Here is a 19,881-nt window from a genome sequence, read left to right as displayed (position 1 = left end):
AACCCCATACATCTATGATCAAAAATCAGTCAGTATGATGCTAATGTACATGCATGTGTTTACAAATCCCCCGCTGTGAGGTCGTATCTGCAGTTCTCGCAAGGAGCTTCAGCAGCATCAATTGTTGTCCCACTGTGCTGGATAGCTCCCACCCCCCACAACCATTGTTGTGTGATTAAGGACTAGATTTGAGCCATTGTGTAGAAAGCAGAGCTACAGCAGCAGGGAAATAACCAAATTGTTTGCGCAAGTATCAGCCTGCATTGTATGAATCTGAAGTAAAGGGAGGCAGGCGGGGATCAGGAAAGCAAAGACCAATATGTCCAATTTAAATTTGTCACCGCACATGACCACTTCTGTTTATTCAGTATGTTGTATTCTTTATTTCTCTGTTCTTTAGTTACAATTTATGGTCTGTACAGCACTGAAGGCACACAAAACCAAAATAATGAATGTAACATGGCTATTTACAAGATGTACAGAATAAATAATTCTATAGAGTTAGGTAAAAAAGCTACAGCGTGTGTGCTTGAGTCGAATCCTGAATAATATCCACGTTGAAAAAGTCAGTAGCTGACGGTCTTGCTTTGTCACAGAAGGAAGTCACCTTAGGGGGTAATGGATTTTAACGCAACATTCCAAACTACTCCAGTATGAAAATAATATTCAGACCAAACTGTTTGGAGCTTTTTGTATGTTCGCCCCTGGAAGTAAAACAAATCAGCAGGACTCAGTTGATTGTCATGCACCTTCCTGTGGCATCTGTTTAGTGCAATGCAAATCACAAAATAAGTATGACAGACTGTGCTTCTAAGTGCTCGCTGTTTTCATTTAGACAAAAAAACTCTCCTTGATGTAACATATTACATGTTTGTATAAAAATATATTTATATATTCTATGATACGTATTCAGTGTAAAGGACAAGAGAGCTGATAAGGGGAAAATGCTATACCCATGATTCTGTTTTCTGATAAACAGTTATTATTTAGCTGACCCAAAAAGCCTACCCAACCCAAAAACACCCCTTAGCGCACAGCACAATGAGCATTCCGGTTTGAGCAATCCAGCTGGCTTATGTTGACAGAGGGTGTAATCAGGTCAAACCCGGAGTGAGGATAGACTGATTAAGCGGCAATTCCAGGTCAAGTGGTGATTCAAATTCACGGTTTTCTAACATCTGCTTTATCCTGACTATGGGTGGGGACGGTTGAGGGCCAAGTCTTTGCCAATCAATTCAACAGGAAGCTGGGAGTAAAGAACGGGTTAAAATACAGCCAATGTTTTTTTTACAAAGGGGCCCTCAACTGGCTACATCACAAGGCTGTCAAAAGATTAAATATCTGCGCAGTAACATTCTGTGCTACAGTTGGACATAAAATGACATGCCCGTGACAGTAAAACAGTGACAGTTCAAACCGTGAAAAGTTGATGAGGGAAGTTGAAGAGGGCAAGGCACTTGCTTCAGACACGATCTTTCTGTTTATGCAAGCTCAGTTATATGCAGGCGGATGCTCAGCAATCTCTAAGTAGTCTGGCTCAGTATGTAAATTGGCCTTGAGTTCAAAGTACTCGTTCTTGGTTTGCTCAAGCATGACTTTCCGCGGCCTGGAGTACATGATCGTCTCCATTAACTTTAACTCCTCCTGGTGACCTGGGAGCTGCCGTTCAACAGCAGGCTGGAGATGGGCCATGTTTTTCCGGAGGTACTCGGTTATTCCAAGCTGCTGCAACTCTTTTTCTCTCTCCAGCATATTCCTGTACAAAGAGTTGGGGTCACCGAGCGTAACAAACTCCGCCGGGCATTCCCCAGCCACAGGTTTGAACTTGGAGCTCGGGTTCCCTGTGAGCGGGGAGGTGTTCTCTTTCTCCATAATACTCCGGCAGACATGATTCTTAGAGCCGGGTTGGTCTCGGCTGTAATCCAGATCAGTATTGTGGTCTTTGTGTTGGGAACAGTAGGTAGGGTTGCGACATATCTGCACGATGGGACTGTGCGATCGCTCCTCATACAGCGTGGCAGAGCCAGGTCTTTGAGTCAGCGTGTGGTGTGTTGTTTTCTGCCCATACATGCTATAATGTAAGTGGATGGGGCTGCTGCTGCTGTTTTCTCTTGGATGATCTCCCATGACTTTCCTTTTGGCTCTGCGGCGCCGCCTGTGCACCACAAACACGACCAGCCCGGCAGAGCAGAATATAATCATAAGCACTAAAACCAGAAGGCTAAGGATGAGTACAGAGAGCGGGACTGTGTTAGTGAGAGAGTTAAGCAAGCCTCCGCCGGCCCCATCGGGGCTCAGCGTGGCAGTCACGCTTTCCTCTCCATCTGGAACCAGAGAGTGGGTGCCCAAACCGGTGCACAGCACTTCGTGACGGAGGCTTCTTAGATCAGCCTGCATTGATTTCTTTGGAGTGTTGCACAAAATGGAGCCCACAACAGTGTCCTTTCTTAGTTTTTCTACCCACTGTTTGAGGCTAAACAAGTCACAACTGCAATCCCAAGGGTTGTCCTCTAAATATATCTGCTCTAATGAGTCTAGTTGATCAAGCACGTTGCTCACTGGCAGGTGCATAAACAGATTTTTCCTCAAATTTAATTTGGTGAGGGGTGCGTTGCGAAATATCTGCGCAGGAAGGGAGCTGAGCAGGTTGTTGTTTAATGACAACAGATTAAGGTTTGGTAAGGGATTAAATGTGCCTGGAGCAATGTCCTTGATAAGGTTATACTCTAGATATAAGAATTCCAGATTGTGCAGACCTACAAACATAGCAGAGTGCAGTTTCTCTATCCGGTTGCCATTCAAATGCAGCTTTTTCAAACTGCTTAAGGTCAGAAAGGTCTCATTGTCAATATAATCAATTCTATTGTTTGCCAAGTTGAGCAATTCCAGGCCATCATGTGTAACAAAATCATATCTGTAGAGTTTCTGAATCATATTACCGGTCATGACCAATTTTGTTGGGCTTTGTGGAGGCACTCCGATATCTGATACCTTTTGAATTCCTCTGTCTTGACAATGCATCAAAAAACCCGCCATCGGGTAATTGTGACACGAACAATGCTCTACACAAGGACTACCCGGAATGTGAGATGGTGTTGGTTGCTTGGCGTTGTCTTTAGCATCAGTCAACTTAGGATTCTGTACCCCTTTGGAAGACGGCGTCACAACCATATCCAGTGACTTGGAGGGCTCCTCTAAATTGATATCAGCGTGGGATGGACAAAGAATCTCTCGTTTTACCTTGGCTAACATGGTGCCCTTAAAGTTGTGTGGTGCGCTACAAACCACCTCCCCAATAGCAGACTGGCCCCTCATGTTTTCCATCCAGATTTTCAAATGCAAAATATCACAGTCACAGACCCAGTCATTGTCCTCTAAAAGTAATTCCATAATCCGTCCGATGTGCTCTAGAAAGCCAACATAAGGCAGAGTCTGCAGTTTATTGCCTCGTAAATCCAGGTGGGTAAGAGGCACGAAACGAAAAATGTTGTTTGGTAGAAACTCAATGGAATTGTCATTGAGAATTAAGACCTTGAGACGGATCAGTTTGTTGAAAGCCCCTGGCTCAATGACCCGAATGAAATTTGTGTCCGCTTGAAGGAACTCCAAATTCCCTAAGCCTTGGAACGTGTCCTCCCTGAGTGTGACCAGAAAATTTCTGTTGATGTGGAGTTTTTTCAGCGAAACAAGGGCGCTAAAGACTCCGGGTTCCAACTCTTGGATGCTATTGCCACCGACGTGCAGAGAAAGGGCATTCTTGAGCACTTCCATTTCTTCTGAACGAAGCTCAACCAAGTCGTTTTTGTAAAGGTTCAAATGCAAGGGCACATTTGACAGGATATGGATTTGGGAGATTGTGCTGATGTTTCTCTGCTCACAGTTAATATAGAGAATACCGTCTTTTGCCTCACACGAGCACAAGGAGTCACAAGACTCACTAATAGAGGTCGACGGCTTTAAGGCATGTGAATCTTGGGAATTGGCCGTCCTTAAAATCAAGCTGACAATAATGATGGAGGGTAGCATGATGGTCTGCAATACCTGTAAAGACAAAAAGGGGAAAAGGGGTAGTAAGTTAAAAAAACATTAAATACAATTACATTCATTCATTTGCAATGTTTAATTACATTGTTGTGTATAGAAAAAAAAAACTGTTTTTCAGAGGTAGAATGAATGAACGGTTATTGGTAAGGGTGGACAGATTGATCTAAATATTGATATAATTGATACTGAGGGAGTACTTGGATGGATTGAAATCATTGTCTTGGCCCAAGACACTTGGGATTGATTTTAACTATCACTATAATGATGTTGTTAGTGGGTCTTAAGATTAATCATTCGTTAAAACGTTCAAATTTGATCCAATTATTTTACACTGTATTTGCTCTAGTGACTTAATTTTAGAATATCGTGTGATGGAAGGTATTTTAACTGTCATGTCTTTTTATGTTTCACTCTCTTTACGTTTGTCCTGTAACAGTAGTGATATACATATTTATATGTATTTTTTATACTGTTAAAGTTTGCATTGTACTTATTTGAACAGTGTATATTGTTTAGCACCTCTTAGTGGTAAAATACTTCATTACTTCAAAAAAATGTCAGATTTTAAATAATGAGCAAAAATACATCAACTATCATATAAACATGCAATTGAAATTAAAAATATATTATTAGGTTGAAAGGTTTGGATTTATTTGCAGTAGATGAGCCTCACCTAAATGGCGCTACCATAATTGTCCGACATCCTGCTGTTACAGGTACCCAAAAACCCTTAAAAATGCTGAACAAAAAAACAAAAGGTAAAATGGTGTTTTGGTCACTTTGAGTAAGCGTAGTTTGTATTCTTGTGCCTTTTGATCACTCGTTTTCAGTTGCACTACACCATTCTGCGGCATCAAGTGGTCAAATAATACACACGGTCCCTTTAAATAAAAACATTTTTAGTGTAAACGATATTTGTGCTGTTTGTTGTTATCATAAACTAAGTCAAGGGGCGAATGGTTCTGTTATTCAATGATCATGAAAAAGGTATCGTATCGGATATCCATCCATCCATCATCTGCACCGCTTATCCTCAGTAGGGTCGCGGGGGTGCTGGAGCTCATCCCAGCCATCTTCGGGCAGTGGGCAAGGGAAATCCTGAACTGGTTGCCAGCCAGTCGCCGGGCACACAGAGACAGACAACTCACTCGCTCATTCACACTTAGGGACAATTTGAACCGGTCAATTAACCTGACATGCATGTTTTTGGAATATGAGAGGAAAACGAAGTGCCCGGAGGAAACCCACGTAACCACGGGTAGAACATGCAAACTCCACACAGGAAGGTTCGATCTCATGACCTCAGAACTGTGCTGCAAACTCGCTAATCACTGCTCCGCCATGCTGCCCTCGTGTCGAATATGTATTGATCAATTCAAGCGAATATTTACCGAACTTGGATGGGATCAAGACGAAAATTCTCCGTATTGCCCACTCGGGAGTTACATAATGGGGTAATGGAAACCTAAATAATGAAATTAGGTTGCAGGTAATAAACATATGATATACTTAAAGACTCTGAGTAGGGCTGCAACTACGAATTGATTCAACCAAGTAAAATCGATTATTACAGGCGTTGTGAATATGTTCATCGATCCGTTGCGTAGCACGTTTTATGCATCACTCGCGGAGTCAGTGACGTCACACGCTGCGCAAGTCGGCAAGCAAAACAGAGCCAGGTGAAGTGTGAACTAAGGCGCTATTTTCAAAGGAGACTGTCAATTCAACTAATGATACATGACAGAAACGGGCAAAACAGTTCGAAGTCTTCAAAAGTGTGGGAGCACTCCAGACTTCACAAAACAGAAATGTGCAGGCTTTGCAAAAGTGATATGGCATGCCACGATGATGAGGCAGCACTTAAGACGAAAACATGGAGTCACCGACCAGGATGAAGGTAGCTTAGTAGCAGGGTAGGCCACTACATTATTTGTTTTCATTTGCTTGTTGTTTGCATTTTTTAAGTGAGGAAATGTAACATTCGTCTCTGGTAGCTCGATCATTTTAGCTTGTTAGCTGATTAATGACGGCGCGAGCATGCGTCTCACTTTCACACAATAGGGGTAGGAATGAACTTCATGTTTTCATACTCTGGCAAAATCCGAGTGATAATCTGAGGCAACGTAATTTTAGTCTCTGGTAGCTCGCTTGATGCTAGTGTTTGCTGAAGTGATGCATGTGTATGTGTGAGATTGTTTTTACTTCAGTTAAATAAATAGTAATTGCTATTGTTTCAATCAACAAAAGGGAACAACAAACTTAATTCACAAAACAAAAGAAAAAAAACAAAACAGCCGAACCATGTGATAATATTAAGTTTATCTAAGACTTCTTGGGGGGCGCGAGAGGATTTCTTCCTCCGAGGGGGGGCATTACAGACAATAATTGAGAAGCACTGCTCTAATCTAACCCAAAACAACATAATAGTGCAAGCTTTAAAAATCCAATAGTAAACTCAACTTTCACACACTGGTGGTAATAAGTGATTGTGTTCTTGTAAATTGTGCCATAATACATATGTATACTATATTTTCTCATCTCATTAAAAAAACAAACAGGGTTTATAAAGAGAAAGATATCATGCACACTGAAGGATTTTATAAATTTGACTATAAAGGATTTTATTTGATTGAATACAAGTTACATTTATTGAGTGCAATGAATATTTTCACCGAGTAGGCATAAGTTCAATGAGCAGTGAAAGTTCAGGGCACCCTGGTCTGGTAGGAAATATTGTTTACAGGAATGGCGTGAACGGGACGTGAGGCTGATAAGATTATCAGCGCATCCAGAAGCAGAGGGGCCCTGATAACGGAGGACCGCAGGCAATGTTTTGAGAAACGCTCTGCTGTGTTATGTTTTCCAGATATCGAGGCGAGGTGGTGGAGCCCACGTGGGGCTTCCCTGGCACGCCCATGGGAGGAGCCGAGAGAAGAAAGGCAGGAGGACTTCAGAGAATGCTTGCCAGAGACTCAAACAACACTAATTTGACTAATTCGGCCATTTTCGATGGAGTACACTTAGTTAAATTGTTAAAGAAATCAAATCTGCCCCCCGTGTGAAAATGTCGGCTATTCTTCATCTTTTTCATCAAGAAACGAGCACGCATTGTTGGGTGAATGTAGGTTGTGTTCAGTTAATGGAGTCAGATAACTAATTCGAACACATTGGTGAACGATACATTTTAATATTTAATTCCCAAATAACACCAAACACACAGCTGTCATCACATTTTGCATTGCAATGCAAGCTCCAAAAGAAGGAAGAGTGAGTAAATAAATGAGGCATTGGGTTTTTAGCTATATTTATTCTGAATGTTTATGGATCTTTGTTTGGAGCATCCAATCATCCATTTAAAGTTAAAAGAAAATACAAAGTTTCGTTGTTCTTTGACAATGACAATACATTTTCTGAACTGAACTGAGTGAGTTAGTGAGCAGGTGTGATCGTGGTCATGGTTACTTAGTGCTTGTTAATGTTGAAAATCATGTTACTGGCTTTTCATATTTCCATTTACTTCTTTTTCCAAAAGCTCATGTCCCTTAAACAACGATAATACCTATTTTGTGCATTTTAGGAAAAAAATATTTGCAGGTGTAGAGCATTCATTTGTATGTATTTTTGTTTATTGTAAATTTATTTGCCAAGCACTTGGAATGTTGGTAGTGATGTTGAAAAATGTCATTGGGCTTTCAGATTTGCATTTTGTTCATTTTTTTCAAAAGCTTATGTAACTTAAACAACAGATGTATGGCATGCATTTGTATATATGTTCATGTATTCATATTTTGCAAACATTTCACAGTTTAATACTGTAGAATATCATGTTTTGTGCACTATTTTCGTATCGTTTTGAAACTTCAATGTAAGAATAAAGAAGGAGATTTATTTTTCTATCCGAATAATCGATTAATAGAAAAAATAATCGAGAGATTCATCGATTATTAAAATAAGCGTTAGTTGCAGCCCTAACTGGGAAACAACCAAAAGACTTCATCTTCAAGACATCAAGCATCTTTTTACGTTATGACTCATGGTGGGATAATGGTGCATTAGAAAACATGTCTCTTGTTTGACTCAATGTTTGGCCCTGCCCATGCCACGCATCTATGTGACTCAGAGAGAGCTACTCGGTTCAAATGTCATCTTGTGTTCGCCTCAAAAACACATTGAAGATAACTTTTTTAACTACACAGAATAGAGAACACAAAAGATGGAATAAGCGTTTTTGCAGCATGACAACATGTTTCAATGAATCTAATATCTTAAAGGCTGACTTCTCATTAGCAGTGTGATATTTTTAATTACAAAAACAAGGCTAAAAAATCAAAACCCATGACCGATTTCATAAATAAAGCATTGATCTTTTGTACTTCCTTACAATTTGAAATGACAAAGACATGCTAGGCTAGTAAGCTGAGTAGGTGTGTAACTTGCACCTGAGCATTTGATATCTGAAATATTGAAAACGCCAAATGCAAGATGAACATTTTTGAGTATTAGAAGGGACATTTTGTAGCATTTAGGCCAGGGACGTCAAAATCAGTTTGGCTCTGGAGCCAGATCCAGACTTTCTGTTCTCAGGCGGGCTGGACCGGAGCTTTCCTTCTGAAAATGCTGGTCTACTAGTGATCCCAAAATCCAAGAAAAGGTCCACAGGTTCGAGTTCATTCTCCATTCGGGATCCAGTGCTGTGGAATGCTCTATCCTGTGAGATTCGAGCTGCAACCTCAGTGGAACTGTTAAAATCTAGGCTTGAAACACACTTATATTATATAACTAAGAAATGACCTTTATTTCATTTTGACAATATCTGTGTATTGCTAATGATACAACCATTGCAACCTGGTCATCCTTGATATTGTATTTTTTATTTATCATTATACTTCACCTATTTTATATTATTGTTAATTTTATTGTGTTATTGCAACATCCATTGCAGCCTGGTCATCCTGAAAGGGAGATCACCTCATGAGCAGGCCCTTCTCAAGGTTTCGTCATTTTCCTCATGCTAAGGTTTTTGAGTTTTCCTTGCCCTCATGTAGGTTAAAGATAATATGATGTAATACTAGTCTATAGTTTGCAATAGTATGTGGTCTGTGCAGCCTTTTGAGACCCCTTGACATTAAGGGCTATACAAAAAAACATAAGTTAACTTGACTTAAAATAATGCCATCTTCAAATATTTTGCTTTGTTTTTGCAGTATTATGCTTTGTTTTTCAGCCTACACTAGCAACTTTCCAAACATATTATTATCACACATGACAAGGGATCTTTAAAACACCAAGCATTTGTTCACAAACATTGTTTGGCATTCATTATGCTAACTGGTTTATTTCAACAGTAGAGTGAATGCAATTTTACACCTGAACTAACTCACCAAGCTATATAAACTAAACAATGCCCTTTTGCGGCCAGATTAAATGTTCCAACACGGTCGAATACGACTCGTTTGACAAGCCTGATTTAGAGCCTCCTATTGATTAAAAAAAATAATAATAATAAAATAACTCATCACAAAAAATATTGATTTGAAAAATCAGACATTGTAATTTATCCAATATAATATGAGGCTCACCAATAGGAAGCTTACATGGGTCTGAGCCCCCAAAAAAATCCAAAACCTTGTGAAAGGCTTAAAGAAAATGTAGAGAAAAAATGGTGCGCTTAATTTACCTTGAGTCTCGATAGTTGATATTATTACATCTACTTCGTAGTACTCGTTTTTGTTTGTACGACACAATACAGTGACATCTACTGGTTAAATATTAAACCTTGTTCCTTTAATTCATCCACCGCTAACTCAGTACAAAGATGTTTGTTTACTCTGTAATTATTTAAATACAACAGCTAATAAGAGAGAGAGAGAGATAAAAGAATGGATGCCACTCAATTTCCTGCGTCTCAACTCTGAAAAGACTGAAATGTTAGTTATTGGTCCATCTAAGTCCCGTGAATTGTTCTCTAAAACCGCTGTGAACATAGACAATTGCCACATCACACAGAGCGACTCACTTAAAAATTTAGGTGTCATTTTCGACCCCGATCTGTCCTTTCAAACACATTATTATTATTATTATTATTATTATTATTATTATTATTATGTGAAGAAAATTACTAGAACCGCTTTCTTCCATCTCCGTAACATTGCTAAAATTCGTCCAATACTTTCTCAGTCGGATGCGGAAATCATAATTCACGCGTTTGTTACCTCCCGTCTCGACTACTGTAATGCACATCTTTCCGGTCTTCCGATGACCAGACTCAAGAGTCTTCAGCTGGTACAAAATGCTGCAGCGAGGCTTTTAACAAGGACAAGAAAGTACGATCACATCACACCAATTTTGGCTAACCTGCATTGGCTCCCTGTTAGCCTAAGATGCGATTTTAAGGTTCTCCTACTACTATACAAAATCATACATGGACTTTCCCCCTCATATCTTTCAGATCTGATCTCCCCATATGTCCCGGCCCGAAGCCTTCGTTCCGAGAGCGCCGGTCTCCTGGTGATCCCAAGAGCCAAGAAGTGTTCCGCTGGTTCGAGAGCGTTCTCCATCCGGGCACCGGTGTTGTGGAATGCTCTTCCCCCTGAGATCCGATCTGCAACCTCGGTGGAAATGTTTAAATCTAGGCTTAAAACTCACTTCTACTCTATAGCATACGAATAACCTAAACTTCTTATATGTAATACCTTGTGAAGCCCTTAGAGACTAATTGTGATTAAGGGCTATACAAATAAAAATGACTTGACTTGACTTGACAATACATATTTGCCCTTTACGGAAAGTTTACAATGTATTTCTAAAAGCAATTACATGATCTGTCAGGTGTGGCCTCAAGAGCTAACAAGTCTACAGTTTATTATTTATAAAGAATTGAGTGGGATATTAAATTAGCAGCAAAACGGCTTCATTTTTTATGATCAACCTTGAGAGAGGGCAAAGCTGTTAGTAAATCAAGCCACTAACTAAACAATGACACTTTACTAGCATTTAACACAAACACTAACATTTTCGTAAACCACGCTATGCCAGACATATTTTGTACAAAGTACAGATGCCTCATAAAAATTGTAACTTGACCCTGAGTTAAGGACATTTAACTCCACAATATGTCCTTCCGAATTTACTGTTGGTAGTGCAGGTAGCAGCCTGCTTCATGATGATACAGTATCATGAAAGGGATGCGACAGCCACAGGGGGAGATAAGGGCAGAGTTTTAGTAAAGCAGGCACACATTTTAGTTTCAGGTTGGAAATAGTGTTCAACAGAGCTACCAGATACTAACAATATTCTGTAGTTTACCACACCAGTTAATAGCAATATTGTTGTCAAAGAACTACTTGACTTCTGCCATCTTCTCTTACTCTTAATCACACGCTACAAGCGATGGACCACTTGTCTACCGAACTGTCAGGGTTGGGTAGGGTTACTTTAACTTGATTGCTTTCAATTACTTTTGGATTACTCCAATACCAAATATGCTAAAAAAAAATAAAAATAACTAAATATAAACAAAATGATGACTCACAACACGTGGTAAGCTTTCTCTCCTGGCTTTGATCTCTTTGATTTCCGGCAAAACTAACATCAAATGCGACAGAAACAAAATGAAAATAAATCCTAACAGCTTGCCAACATCATTTTTGCCGTTCCATGGATTCCGTTACTCCCCAAGCCTGCACAAAATGTAGTCATTTTATTCATATTTAGTTTCTTTTGTCTTTTATTAGCATATTTGGTATTGGAGTAATCCAAAAGTAATTGAAAGTAATCCAGTTAAAGTAACCCTACCCAACCCTGCGAACTGTTAACTGTGGATTTTAAAAGCAAAGGCTTCAACAGCAACTAATATTGGCTGTAACAAGTGAGAAAAAAAATATGGGAATTGGAAAAAATGGGGTTGGCTTCTTGCACAGTTGGGTTGAGTCGGCACTTTGAAGTTAATAGCACCCAGTTGACTTTTTTACTACCTGTGGGACATAGAATAGAATGTAAGCAGTTAAAGAGCAGTTTACGTTTGCTCACTGATTTTATGTCATCTATAGATATCAAGTTAAAATGGGTTAAAGAGAACCTCTCCACGACAGTAATTCTATGTCTTTATTTTTATTCTGCTATTGGTCAGTTAGTAACCCCAAAGGCACCACGAGTAGTCTAAACCTTTATTTTTGTTTTTAAATAAAATAATTGAGTTATGTACCTTGATACTATTCACATGTAAATTGAATGTTTTCTTCTTCACACTGCAAAAAAATAATGCTGTGTTCGTACACCATTCAATGGCCAAATTCAAGCACTTTAAGGACTTTCAAAGTATTTTTTAAATTCTTATAGTGCATTACCATTAAAATAATAAATCTGGTATGAACCATGTATTTTGCAGATTCACAAATATATATGCAATTTACATATGCCGTTTTTAATCTTGCCTGTGAATTTATTAAGACATATTATTTTTAAGTCTTGAGTAAATCGCAAACATATATGACAATAATAAGTAGCTTACATTTTCAGTTGCAGAAAATTACAATTTACCACTGGGAAACACTACCTTAATTCTTTTGTAAGGCCAATAAAAAATGTCCATAATTGATACATAATAATTGTACTCATACACATTGCACTGTTAAGAAGTAGCAGGCACCTGTTTTCTTAGGCGATGATGATGCTTCATGGGACAATGCCTGCAATCTAATTCCTGCTGGCGTTAATCACAAAGGAAGAAAAAAAGGCAATGGCAAAGTGAAACCACCTGAGAGCAGAGTCAGCGTCATTTTTAAGGTGGCTTTAATAATAATAATAATAATAATTTCCTTGTATTGTCATTCTGTGTAACAATGTACACAGAACGAAATGTCGATTGCACCTGATCCGTTGTAGCGAGCCGATGCAGCCGCAGCCAACAGAGGGCGCTCAAAGCGGGCGCCTTTAGAAACGACTATCTACAAGTACTTCACTCAATATTCAAGCCGTTTTCAATCCTTGAAAACACAACATTGGAATTCAAGCATTTTCAAGGATCTCAAAGACCCATGCAAGTATTCTCATTTGAAAAGTTGTAAGTATTAAGGGACAGTGTATATTATCCAACCACGAGATGTCGCTGCTTTCCTCCAACTAAAAACGAGAGCTAAAAACTATTGTAAAGCGCTTTGGGAGGTCTTCATTGACTTGAAAAGCACTATATAAATGTAGACCATTGCTTTAAGGAACAATAGCAACTATGGAGAATCAAAGGGACCAAAAAGCACCATTATATTTATCTTTTTTTTTGCCCAGCCTTTCACAACGTCTTTGGTTATCGTGTACCCATAGTAGCAATATGGCCAAAAATAACAGTTTGATGCAATGCAAAATAAATGCAAAATTATTCACCAATGAACAAGCGTTTAAAAAAAATACACGTTTGTATGATAGTTCATGTCATTTTGATTCTTACTCAAAATTGTATCGTTTTTTTTATATACATTTTATTTTACTCTAAATAGGCCCTAAATATCACACACTGGCACAATCATTGTTTTATATGATACATAGAATCGCTTCAGTATCAATACGTATAATATTATCGTATTGTTGAGACACTCACCAATCTGCACAACCCTAGAATAAAGTTGTTGTCAATACTTTGGCAACAGTTCAGGGTGTCTTTTTAGTCTAAATTATTGTTTTAAGTGAAGTTTTTTTCCCCAGTAGGAAGTGATAAACCATACACAATATCCCTTTAACTGCCACTTAAAGAAAATAGTCTACCAACAGAACAAGGAAATGTTATTTAGAAAGATGTCATTATTCATACTTTGTGTTCACTTTTTTATTTGGGTTTTGCAGCCTATCAAATTACATGTTTTGAAATAAAATTTAAGGAGAAAATAGCAAGGGATTACTCAAAGTAATTAAAAAAGTCAATTTAAGAGCTGCATTTATTATCAGGATGCCAACACCTTTGGTCAGATATCATAAAACCAGAATATGATATTATCAATGCTGGAAGTTTACGTCACCATTTTTTTTAACAAGTTGCAATATGCAACAACATGTCTAACTTTCTGTAAATTGTCAAAACACATACCATGACATATAATCACCAACTAAATCTGGGGTGGGCAAACCTTTTCAGTCAGGGGCTGGTCCTGAAAATCTATTGATAGGTTTGAACTTTAATAGACACTCTGAGTAAGGAGAGAAGGCATCTATGGATTTTACACTCGCAAGGAGGATAGTAAGAGAAGCTTTCAGATAAGAAAGTCAAACCTGTTCAAAGTATTTTTGTCGTATTTTTTTCTTTTCATAATGAAAGCAAAATATATTAGAACTAGTTTCAAGCACTAAATTTGATATTTAGTTTTTTGGCAATTTTGTGGGATTCCTGCAGTGTTTTTTTTTCAATTTTTGTAGTTGACACACAAAGGGAAAATGGGGACAAGGGGAAAATGAAACATTTTTATTAATAGTAGTTTATTTACTGTTTTCTTTATATATATATATATATATATATATATATATATATATATATATATATATATATATATATATATATATATATATATATATATATATATATATATATATATATATATATATGTCATCATATTTTTACCATTTGTGTTTGGGTGGCCGGATTAAAAACCCGCTGATTTAAAGTCTACAAATAATATTAGACAAGAAAAACGATTATGAGAGCATGGCTTCATTGTTTTCTGATCTGGTCAGTATTTGAATACGAGAAGCTCTGCTTCATTTTTCATTGTTCAGCACCTTTGAGTGAATCACAATGCAAACATCCTTGCCACAATTGATGTAGTTCCAAGGTCAGTTCCCAGACACAACACAGACGCGGCAAAAGTGCGCAACACCGTTATCGCCGAGGATATTTTCAGATAAACGTGAATGAAACACAGAGGTCCAGGAATCAAACATGACTCTTCAACAAAAGGAGACAGCTGAATGAATATTCTTGTCGGTTACAGTTTATTGAGAAGAATAGGGATGTGTAAACGAGATTACACTGCAGAGGTATCCTGTCTTGTTCACTGTGCTTTGTGGGTGGTGTTCCTTGTTTGCTGTGTCATTGCCTTTCATAACTAGTGTGTTTATGATTCCATAGTTTACAAGGGAACACATTCATCATAGATCAAGCTTCTTGGTTTTGTTCTGAGCAATGTGTTTGAATGTAAAATGTAACAAACTTTATTCCGGGAGCATACTCTAGATCAGAGTTGCCGGCTCAGGACAACCAAGGTACCCCCAAACCTGTTCTTAAAATAGCTCCCAAGTGCTGGGTCATTGAGATTATCTAGTAAAATGGTCTTAAGTGGTCTTTTTAACTCTACTTCCATTACTTAAGCTGGTAATAACATCGTAAAAACATGATATATTTCTATTTCAAAACTACATATTAAACTGGGTGCCCTCTTCACTACTTAGTAACAAGAAGTAGCTCTCGACTTGAAAAAGGTTGGAGACCCCTGCCCTAGACTGTCCACCCACTAAGGTCTTGTAAAATGATATGGGGAACACTGTACTTGCTCCATCTTCACTTTAGTTCTAGATCGTAATGTTTCCTGAATTATTCAAAGTGAAAAAGGAACTACAGAACAAGATGTTTATTGATCTTTTTTATGTGGCGGGGCATTTTGTCTAGGGGATTTATTTACCCATGTACATTTTTTTTAAGAATGTGTACCCATGTCATCGACATTGTAATACAGTACTGGTGTGTGATCAAACAGGAAATCTAAAAAATATGCGTAGGTCAAGAAATTAACAATTATTTTACATAATCTGCGCCTCACACAAAGGGAGCTGACATAATTATCCCTCATCTTGAAGGCACGGCAAGTTGGAGCTGCCTCACATGTTGTGTCAATGGAATTTGGCATTTTTAACGTGTTTTGCTCCTTCAATTAATATCAGGTTATCATCCAATAAAGTATTTCAATTTCAAAGAGAACCTATGATCACAGTACTGAAAAGGCAACATAAGAGAATTATAGATAGGCCTGAGCCGATAATAAGACGATAATCATTGTCATATCACTCTTGCCACAATGAATAATAAAAAGTCAATATTTTAAACTGTAATTGCCACCTGACCCACCGGAGAAAATGGGGGTGCTAATGTAATAACTAGTAAGTTCCAGACCAATATTCCGGGGAAGTAGGTGACAAGGTCCAGCCAATCATTTTGCAGCAGTAGCGGCTAACAGAGTGGAGGTGAAAGGACTACAAGAATGTCAAAATGAGCGATAAACAGTCAAAGCATACCCAGCTGACCTACTCAAAGCATGCTGAAAGAGTCGTAGAAAAGAAAGGCACCCACCTTCAGTTCTTGATGATGAGGTATTTTGGCAACTTATGAGTTTGATAAAAACAGAGCGGCAACATGCACTGCAAATTTTGCCCACCTCATGTGCCAACCAAAAAACTATTCCACCATTTAAAACAGTAGTGCCTGCTAGAATAAGCTGAGGGGGAAATAATTCAGTCTTAAACAAGTGCTAGTGGAAATTCAACAAGCACTGGGTCAGTGAGCAAAAAACGGCTAGCTAGTAAGGCGCTACTTGTGTATACTTGCAACGAGCTAGCACCCCCCCACTTCTTTAATGTTAGTCATATTTGTAAAATGTTTTGTAATAGTTGGTCACCATGCGTCTTTGTTTTGACATTAAAGATTAGTTAAAGCAACATTGGATTTTGTCAACTTTCACTTATGGTCAAAAATTACACTTTAAATAAAAGACATGCTCAGTAACAATATCGACTGATAAGAAATGTTTTATCATGATAACATTTTTTTTTTCATAATGGCAAGGCCTAATTAGAAATGCAGAATTTAGCAAAATGTCATCCACTGTGTTCTTTTGTGTTTAAGAAATCCACTTTACTTCTTAGTAACACAAATTTTCGGAATTGCAAGTGCTATTCAGTTGTCCCACTTATTTGATTTGGGTTGTCCGTTTTGTTTTTTGTATTTCGGCTTTTTACTGGGCAATTACTCAGTTGCTGTTTATAATTGGCGCATTAAAGCACTTTTCGAAATGACCGACATCGGCCATATTTCACTGATTATAACTTTATTTTGGGATTTTAATCATCCAATTTTTCTGTAATTAAGCAAAGTCATTTTCGGACGAGTGTAACCGAAAAGTTGAGATCTATAAAAACGTTTTTTGTTATGTGAACTCAACTCAAGTATATATCAACTCGGTAGTACAGTACAACAGCAAAGTGAAAAAGTATAATACAGTGCAGCACTTGACATCAGATGATATACAGTAATCCTTTGGTTTTGTGGGGGTTGAGTTCCAAAAAAAGTCCCGCGATAGTCAAGGCCCGCCAAGTATAAAAATGTATAAGTATGTAAGTAATATATAATTTATAGAACTGTAACAAAATAACAACTTTAGATCTACAAATAAAAACGCAGGAAAAAGAACTGCAGTCGAATGCGTGTTCTTTCTTGTCATTATACAATAGTACAACCAAATTGCGGAGATTATAATTCATGCGTTTGTTACCTCCCGTCTCGATTACTGTAATGCACTACTCTCCGGTCTCCCGAAGTCCAACATCAAGAGCCTTCAGCTAGTACAAAATGCTGCAGCGAGGCTTTTAACTAAGACAAGAAAGTTTGATCACATTACCCCGATTTTAGCTAACCTGCATTGGCTCCCTGTTAGCTTAAGATGTGATTTTAAGGTTCTGTTGGTAGTATACGAAATCATCCGTGGACTTGCTCCCTCATGTCTTTCAGATATAATCTCCCCCTATGTTCCAGTCCGGAGCCTTCGCTCTGAAAATGCTGGTCTACTCGTGATACCAAGAGCCAAGAAGAGATCCGCAGGTTCGAGAGCGTTCTCCATTCGGGCCCCGGTGCTGTGGAATGCTCTTCCACCTGAGATTCAATCTGCAACCTCAGTCGAAATGTTTAAATCTAAGCTTAAAACACACTTCTATTCTATAGCATATGAATAACCTATATTTTATGTTGAGAATATCTGTATCATTTGCCCTCATGCAGGTTTTAGATCAGGGGACGGTGTCATAATGGTCTGCAGTTTAAAATAGTCTGATCTGTGTAGCCCTGCGACTCTTTGTGATTAAGGGCTACACAAATAAGCATGACTTGACTTCTCCTTTCAGTGTTGGAAAGTGATGTGCAGCCAATATCCTCGAATTGTACCAGGTCTCTTTGATAAAAGTAAAATACAAATGCAACGAATATAGCGGTTTCCAACGAGCAGTAGCTCCAGGTGATCAGTTCCATGGGGGTAGTTTGTGAGAGTTTTTACGTAGCCTAGCCGCGGTAGGCCGGACCAGCAGACATCGCTTTTGCCTTCCCTTCTGATGCCACCTCAACCTCCTCTTGGACCCAATAACAATCCATAGAGCACCCGCTGGTGATCAGAATTTCTTGGCGCTCCTCTGACTTTTCCCAGTCTGATTTAATTAAGTTATTTTCAATGTAAAAAGCCGCTAAAACACAAGCTCATCTAGCTGTAGCTTCACAATTTATTTTGCGAGGTAGACATTGTTTTTTGCGGCCGCGCACACTGGCTGTTTGACTGACAGCATACACTATCTTATCACAGTCGCACACACATGCCGTCACGCTCACCCAAAGCCCTTTTCAATTTGCCCCCATAATAGTATTTGCTGTGTGCTGTCTGCTACAGAACACAATGCACCATGCGTTGATATCAATGGCAATAAAGGAAATTAAATCAAAACCGCAAAAGGTAAACCGCAATATAGTGAGGGATAACTGTTGTGCAAAGGAGGTGGACCAATTAAGTGTACTACTGAAAACCAGAAAAGACACAGAGTGCTCGGCCTTTGCATGCTCTATTCATCTCAGTCAGACGGGTACGGCAGTGAAGATGAGGATTTCATAAACTGCTTCTTCATCAAAAATGCAAAAACCTTATCTACTGGAGGAGTGTACCTTCCCCCCTGAAACGATTCTTGGGATTAGGATTAAAGTTAAGCATTTCGGGAGTAAGCAAAACAGACCTATGAGTTTAAGGGACACTGTAATATTCTCGTTGTTGCTTTATTTTGGAACGGGAAATGAGTGCTAGAAGGCACAAAGACGATTAAAACTTACAGTGACTCAAAGTGAACAAACTGTCCTATTTTAATTCTAATTTTTCAGACTAGCCTTTGACAAGGTTTTTGAGTTGTGTAGGTACACAGAGCAGCAAGAGGGCGGACAATCAAGTAGGCTCCTAACAAGTGATTCTGATGATATGTAAAATTAATGCAAATGTCTTTACCTACAAAACAAAATCACATATAAATGACATTTCATGATTTTTTTTCTGTTTTTAAGTTCATATGGGTTTTTAATCATGTTTTTTTGTTTTTGTTTTTTTATGAATTAAGTCATTTATACTCCTAGGAGGTACTAATTTCAAGAGTCTCCAACGTAAAGCTCATGAGCACCATGTCATTAAACCAAATGACTGTTTTTTTGATTGTCAAAGACACCTGGCTAAACCCAAGGATCTGCGATGCTAGCATGCAGAGTTCAGATAGCTGGCCGCTCTCTTCATCTCTTCTTGCACTGAAAAAAGAAGCCCTCAGATTCTGTTGTACCATTAAATAATGAAAATAAAGACCATTTATTTATTCATTTGTTGAAAACTGGTGTGAGGTTTAGTGGTTCACTGACTCTATTCCAACCTCTAATAATTACAACCTAGTTTTGACTTTATACTAACACAGTAACAACATATTAACAATGTGTTATTTCAGAAATGCAAATAAAACTAGTAGACCTTTGCACTAATAAGTAATAAAAACTTCAAAATGTTGGCGACCCCTGCACTA

At 38.4% G+C, this 19,881-nt stretch overlaps 1 protein-coding gene across 1 annotated transcript in view; it reads right to left on the bottom strand.

The window, feature by feature from the left end:
• Positions 1–322: 322 nt before the first annotated feature.
• Positions 323–19,881, bottom strand: part of slitrk6 (SLIT and NTRK-like family, member 6) — a 39,240-nt gene continuing 19,681 nt past the window's right edge. The window contains exon 2 of the mRNA XM_088331326.1: positions 323–4,041. Within this exon, the coding sequence (XP_088187452.1) occupies positions 1,492–4,026 (2,535 nt within the window). The 5' untranslated portion in view covers positions 4,027–4,041 and the 3' untranslated portion in view covers positions 323–1,491. The remainder of the gene's footprint in view (positions 4,042–19,881) is intronic.

This window comes from Urocampus carinirostris, chromosome 3, assembly GCF_059441175.1.
Source record: "Urocampus carinirostris isolate Australia breed hairy pipefish chromosome 3, RoL_Ucar_1.0, whole genome shotgun sequence".
NCBI lineage: Eukaryota > Metazoa > Chordata > Actinopteri > Syngnathiformes > Syngnathidae > Urocampus > Urocampus carinirostris.
The sequence above is the reverse complement of the archived record's forward strand: the minus strand, read 5'-3'. Positions and strand labels throughout refer to the sequence as shown.